This window comes from Penaeus monodon, chromosome 36 (genome assembly GCF_015228065.2).
Source record: "Penaeus monodon isolate SGIC_2016 chromosome 36, NSTDA_Pmon_1, whole genome shotgun sequence".
NCBI lineage: Eukaryota > Metazoa > Arthropoda > Malacostraca > Decapoda > Penaeidae > Penaeus > Penaeus monodon.
Window position 1 is genome coordinate 24,225,411 of NC_051421.1, and position 7,500 is coordinate 24,232,910.

The 7,500-nt window shown below is 41.3% G+C and overlaps 1 protein-coding gene across 1 annotated transcript in view; it reads left to right on the forward strand.

Moving 5' to 3' along the window:
• Positions 1–7,500, forward strand: part of LOC119595884 — a gene marked incomplete at its 5' end in the record, with an annotated part of 32,769 nt that overhangs the window by 25,000 nt on the left and 269 nt on the right. Inside the window, 2 exon segments of the mRNA XM_037945090.1 lie at positions 2,490–2,744; positions 3,255–7,500. The exon segment at positions 3,255–7,500 is cut by the window's right edge and continues 269 nt beyond it. Of these exon segments, the coding sequence (XP_037801018.1) occupies positions 2,490–2,744; positions 3,255–3,476 (477 nt within the window).

Consider the following 7,500-nt stretch of genomic DNA (forward strand, 5'->3'; position numbering starts at 1 on the left):
TTACGTACTAAAAATCTCTGGAAGTTAGGGACGCTATAAGTACGCGCTATAGCACGAAGAACATGGTGGATTGATGAATAGCGCATGAGATTATAAGAAACGTGACGACTGATTGTATGTGGTTTGGCGCCGAGCATTGGCCAGATAATGAGTAAATGAATCCACGTCAGGCACAGTGGGTCACAAGTATTGATTTCCCCCACAATACCCTGTGTGGATGTCGTGACCTGTCGAGGCGGGGAAAACATCCATCCGTGTGCCCAGCTGTGTTATTGGAAGCATGTGTGTCCCGTGCACATTTCTTCTAACCACGTTTATCCTCTCATACTTCCCTCCTCCTCCGTCCGGAATGAATGGCGAGCGTTCCTTGTGCTCTCGAAGCCGATCCCCAAAGCAAAAACAGCTCCGCCTCCCGCACCAAATGCCGCCGCCGAGTAGGTGTTGGTGAAAGCGTGGCTAAGCTGCAGCGAGGAGGGGGCGCTGAGGATGGAGGGAGAGGAGGAGGGAGACGGAGCAGAGGGGTGGCGGAGGAGGAGTCTGTAGTTACCCGACGGCTCCGGAGGATAAATGAGAAAAGCATTTCGCTGTGGCAGCCGTGAATATCTTAGGGAATTCGCGTTGATTCGCCTGCGGGCCCGGGCAGTGGCTGCGTGCCCGGGCCGTGCCGTGGGGACTTTCTCCAAGGGGCGCGCCGGGAGCCCTGCGACCGACGTGGGGCCTCCGCCGCCCCATGCCCGCCGTGAAATGCCCGGCGCGCCTCGGGGACAACACCTGGCCGGTGGGCGGCTCCTTCCCTCCTTCTTTCCTACTGGCCCCGAGTCGGGGAATTTTAAGTCTTTAGCGTTTCGTGTCACATCACGCGCTTCTGCCTCTTAGCTTGCGTTACATCTAATATTTTCGCAAATGTACAGTGTGTGAGTGAGTGTGTGTGTGTGTGTGTGTGTGTGTGTGTGTGTGTGTGTGTGTGTGTGTGTGTGTGTGTGTGTGTGTGTGTGTGTGTGTGTGTGTGTTTGTGTGTGTTTGTGTGTGTGTGGGAGAGAGAGAGAGAGAGAGAGAGAGAGAGAGAGAGAGAGAGAGAGAGAGAGAGAGAGAGAGAGAGAGAGAGAGAGAGAGAGGAGAGAGAGGTGGGGCTTGCTTGCTTGCTTGCTTGAGATTTGCGAAGTTCTGGCCTCGGGTTAGCAAGAAAGAAAATGAAGGGATAAGTACAAATGCAATAAACCTCATGGTATACACAGCTTCGTAAACCTTATTCGGAACCATCGTTTTTATATATGTTTAAAGGACGTCTAGTGGACTTGATTGACGAATGAATGAACTTACATTCTCTCGATACAATAATTCATGCTGACCCACTGAGCAGCAGGACTCAAGAATGTTATCGGCCACTAACCTATCCCCTTCCACTTGTGCAGTACACACCCATCACGAACACACGCACACACCCTCCACAGTGAATATGTGCATAGACAAATGCGGACACGCACACACACGCACAAACACTAACACAGACACGCACACGCACACACGCAAGCACAAGCACATACAGAAGCACGCACACACACACGCATACACAGACGCACACACACACGCAGGCACGCACGCACCACACACACACACACACACACACGCCACACACACACACACCACACACACCACACACACACACACACACACACACACAGTCTCTCTCTCCCACTCACCTGGGCGCACATGAGCCACCACGTATGATAGGAAAGGGTATATAGCATTAGGTTAGAAATTTCAACAAAAACTAGTTACATTAGAAGGCCGACCGTTTGGCCCTCACCCTGGTCGCAACCACCTTTCTCGCGTCCCAGCCCGCACTGCCGTGACCGCTCACTCGCGCTATTTTAAGAGATGAGCTTGAGAGATCCGTTGCATATCTTGTGTATTGGCAGGGCTGATACTACAGGGGGGGAACGTTGCAGAAGTGCAGTGGAACTCGCTTTTCAGACGGGCCTAACACCTGGGGCACGGGCGAGGCAGCCGGGCGTGCGAGAAGCTTTGGAAACGGTGCCGGTTCCTCGAATTGCGAAATGAAGAGAGAGAGAGAGAGAGAGAGAGTAGAGAGAGAGAGAGAGTAGAGAGAGAGAGAGAGAGAGTAGAGAGGGAGAGAGAGGGGAGAGAGAGAGAGAGAGAGAGAGAGAGAGAGAGAGAGAGAGAGAGAGAGAGAGAGAGAGAGAGAGAGAGAGAGAGAGAGAGAGAGAGAGAGAGACGAGTTGATACAGAAGAGGGGATGATGATCGCAGTACATCAGCTTTCCTTGTATTGCCGCATAGTTTTAGCGCATTTATAGAAGTCATAGACCCTTCGGCAGCATTGCGTCATTAAAACAAAACCTCTTTACGGAACATCTGCGTTCTCATTAAAACTGCTTAGCTGAAGAGGTCATATGGCAAAATATTCAGTATGATAAGTTCTCTCTTCACACATATGCCCCTAGTAGTAACCCTCCCTCTTTCCCGCAGGTCCTGAGTGAGCCGGAGAAGACCGAGGTCCATCGCCACGTACTGGAGATGATGAAGTCCGTGGCAGTGACGGAGGCCAACTCGGGTGTCCTCAACCTGAAGACGACAAGACGCCACTACAACAACTCCCATAACGCAGGCGGTGACACAAACAACGCCCACGAAGCTCATCCTTTCCGCGAGTATATGGACAATCCAGCGCCAGATACATCCGTGTCTGATAGCGAAGAGATCATGGCTTACGTCAACATGAAGGTAGGAACAGTCCGCTGAGGACGAAAAGAGGAGAAACCTCCATATTCGCTGCCGCAAACATACAAACGCTCACGCAGACACACACAAACATCACATAACACATACGCGGTGTGTGTGTGTGTGTGTGTGTGTGTGTGTGTGTGTGTGTGTGTGTGTGTGTGTGTGTGTGTGTGTGTGTGTGTGTGTGTGGAGAGAGAGAGAGAGAGAGAGAGAGAGAGAGAGAGAGAGAGAGAGAGAGAGAGAGAGAGAGAGAGAGAGAGAGAGAGAGAGAGAGAGAGAGAGAGAGAGAGAGAGAGAGAGAGAGAGACGTCTGATGTGTGACGCGCACTTGCTTGTAATTCTGATATACTGTACGCTTTTTAAATTCAAATTAATTTGATTAGCTTTTACATTGCAAATTAAAGGTCATTTACCTGACCATATCAAACTTTCGGTCAGACATTTCGAGTTGCTGGTAACTGCTATTGTGCGACCATACCGAACGGTGTCTCATGGCTTGAAATCCCGCAGGTGCACCTGGACGATGACGACATACTCGGATGGTGGTCTGGAACCTCAGCATCAGGACTTTCTACGCTGCGACTTTTGGCACGCAAGATCCTTGCCGTGCCTGCCACCTGCGCCTATGCCCACGACCTCTGCGTAGATGCTCGCCAGGCCCGCCAGAAAATGGGCCTTGCCGATGATACACACCTGAATGATGTTCTCCACATGAAGTACAACATGAGCTAGATATCTTTCTGGGATTTGTTTTTCTTTTTTGCCAAAAAGTAAAGTTTCAGTTTAATAAATCTAGTAAGTCAGTTAGAATTCAGGATTTAATGTCTTAAAATTAGTGAGTGTAAAATTCAGAATGTGCAAAATGGTAACTAGGGTAGTAGCCACGTAGATGGCAAATGAGTTATCCTCATGAAGTAAAATACCAACTGTGCAGTTTTAATACTGTGACATAAGATTTATTTTCATACAATCAGCCTTCTCAGAGAAAAAGCTGACCACTTGAGGTGCAGAACACTAATGGTATTTATAATGCTCAACTGCAATTTGATGTTATTTTCTTTGAGGTAGCTGTTTCGACAAGGTTGTGATTTGGTTGCTGCAGTTATGTAGAATGGGGTTATGTTGGTTATAACAAGAATACTTATTTATTCATGGAATCATTTGTGCTGCATTGCATTGAATTGTAGTTGCAGAAATATCCTTCTAACAGTTGTGAATTTTTATTAATACTGTGGTGCTCTTTTTAAAAGACATAAGTCATGATATCAGTTCAGCTCAACAGCAGAAAGGCATAAGTCAACAAGAATGTCCTATGTACAGCTCTAAGCTCAGTTAACTGGTACCATTTTCATTGATAAATGATATAGAGTATAGTGAAGAGCCATGAACAGTTTTAGAAGTTCACATTATTTGTTCATTCATTTCTGCAACTCTTAAGATTTTTAACACTACTTTCTCCTCATCTCCATACATGTGCATTTGGATGAAACATTGTTGTTTGTGATTATTTCATTCTTTGTTCATTAATATATTTATCAATATTGCCAACTTCTAATTTATAATCCATAAGTGCTTCATCTACCAAGTGAAACAGTATTGAGGGGTTAGATGGTGTAGTGTAGGGAAATTTGTAATGGAGATAAAATATGAAAGGAATTGCAAGCTTTGGGTGAAGCAGGTTGTTAATCAAAGTTGTGTTAGGACTTTTCTTCCCTTTTCATGTTTATATGAAAAATTCAGATGGGGTAATTAAATCTATTTTTGGCAGTAATCGGGTTGGTAAAACTCTGCAAAGTGGATGATAACCAAATAGAGAAAGCATACTCTGTTTTCAGATTTTAATAATCAAAGTCAGTTTCTTTGGTTTTGCGATGGATGAAATTGATCAGAACGATCTTCTCACTTCGAAACTGTACGTAAAGACAAATTTGGGTATTATAACTTTGAGCTTTATTTTCTTTCTTTTTTATATGGCATTTTTGTAGTATTTACCCACTTTGTGAAACTGTTTCAAGCAATAGATGATACAAAAAATGCCTGTTTGTAGTTTATAGATCTACAAGTCATTAGAACAATAATGAAATTAACCTCATTGCTGATGACAACATAGCTCAATACTTTATGCCATTGTGGGTGGCAGGGCATAACATTGGCTCATTAATTCTTATCAAAGATAAAATGTCAAAGAGTTTATTTGCTTTACTTTTGCTCAATTGTTTAGTTACTCCTGCCTGTCATATGTGAGCAAGAAGGATGTGCCAAAGACTTCTGTGTGTGCTCAATATTGCGATAGTATGGATTTGTATTTCCCTGATGTTACATCTGCCCTTGTTAATATCGTCACTCGGGAAAGTAAGATTGTTGGTATATAGGATGTTTTAGTTTATGAATAAACTCACTTGTTGGTATACATAATCACAGATTTATTCATTTAAATTACATTACAGATTATTATTCTTTTTTTTTTTATTGTGATTCACTTGCTGGTATGGACTCATGGGACCTTACATTTATTTATGTAGAAGGTTTCCGGGTTTTTCTCTTTGTCATCATACCCAGGTTGTAGATGTTGTGTCTTTACCCATGTGCTTTTTGTTGCTGTTATAGTACTTCCATGCCATTTGGGTACTCACAAACTTGTATCATTAATTAACTGTGCTCTTCCCTCTTATATAAGCTGTAACATCCCGTAGAATAGAATATTTTACATATGAATGTTTAATAGATTTTGAAAGAATGTGCCAAACCCAGTGAAACACATGCTCTGTGTTTTCAATAGAACTTTCATATGTGTTTAAGTATATGTTTTATATCTTTAGTTGTATAAATCACGTTGATGTGTGCAGTATCTCAGAGGTTGTATAAAAGACCACTTTGAACACTTTACTGTCATGCCATATATTGCTGAGTAATTGCAAGTTTGTAAAAATTGTAGAGTAAAAGCTATTTTGACCCTAATCACATCTTCTGTTCAACTGCTATGCCTTATTCAAATAGAAATAATCTGCGATGGAACAATAGATAATAACTCATAGTCATTACACTAGGGTTTACGATTCAAGGGGTAATAGTAAAGAAAGATGTAATATTGATTTTAGCATTACAAAACTATATTTAAAATTTGTTAAAAAATAAATATATGTATAGGCAGTACCAGCCATAACAGTAGATGTTTGGGTGTTCCTGGCTAAGTGTAGCAGGTTTCTTATAAATGTTGTCAGTGAACTATTCTCCATTTTTATAAGCTTCTGAGACTTTTTACTCTACAGCTAAATATTTAAGAACTGTAATATTCAGAGATATATGGTATTGGAAACACTGATATTATCAGTATAATTTTGTGATGGAAATTCTGTGGCGTTGGCTTTATAAGTATGGAAAACTCTTGGCAATCAGTTAGGCCTTAATAAAGTTCGAAAGGTTGTGTTCAATAGCATCAGTAATTAATGTGATGAGATTTGATGCATTTAAATTTCAGTAAATCACGACGAATCTTTCAATATCAGCTCAAAGAAAGATGGTAAAAAATGCTCTGTCTCTTCACTGCTACAGAATTAAGAGTTGGCCTTCAAAAGACAAAAGAGTTGGTCTCTTGAGTTGGTTGTGTTAAAATTGTGTTCAGAAAGACTTTTTTGTATCTTTAAAAACTAATTATCTCACACTTAAGTAATATTGAATCAGTGTAAAGTAAACATTACCAAACGAATAAAGAGTAAGAAACTTTTATGAACACAATTCTTGTACCATATTATAGCATCTTCTTGCATAGTTTGGACTAAGCAATTTAATATGTTGACAGATGTAAATGCTCACTTCAGTTTCTAATAGTGTACAGTACTGAGTGAGATTTTCTTTTTCAAAATTTCACATAATCATATATTCAATGTTCATAAAACTTGCTAAAGTCCCTATTCTGCATAGATGTAATTACTGGTACTAGTCGGCCTAGCATACCTTGCTATTGCTATGATGGTCGACTCTAAGATTTCATTTTCTCAAGAATTCCCTAAGTTATGTTTATCATTCATACCATTCCATTTGCTGCAACCTTGTGGCATATTATGCATAATCTGTATATATACTGTATGTCTCGTTATGATAATATTTTGTTAATACTCTGCTGTGTCAACCTTTTAAAGAAGTGTGAGGGGAAGGGGATGTCAGGTTTGAGAAAATTGGTTCTTAGGTGTATATTTATGATTATAAATCTTTAGCTTTATGGAGCTGATGAACCACATCAATTCATCTACCATATGACTTAATAGTGACAAGGGTTTTTATCTTGCTCAAGTTATGCCAATACTGGATCCTAAACATTAGTGGCTTCAACTAATGTGCAACAGTACAACAAGTGGGTATCTTGTGTGTGATGTTGTGTGGTGTTGAACATTTAGTCTTTAATTTTGTGATCTAAAATTTTATTTACTGAAGCTCCAGATCCCAGGCAAAAGGGATTGTCAAACTTGATTTGCTCATTCATTGGTAATTTATATTGTATGATTTAAGCTTGTAAAATTTCTTAAATGTTCTGTAGGGAATTTTTTTTTTTTTCTTTTTTTTTTTTTCTTTTTGTTCCCTAGACATATTGTCAGTTTAAAACTTTCTCCTCTCCCAGCTACATCCAGTACCTAGGCTCTACCTTCTCTGAATGTGGTTCATTCATCGCCCGTTCGGTCTGGTGATAATCCTATATAAAAGTCTTTGTTTATACTTCAACTCTCCCATTATCTGTTTTTTTCACAAAGAATGTCGTGAT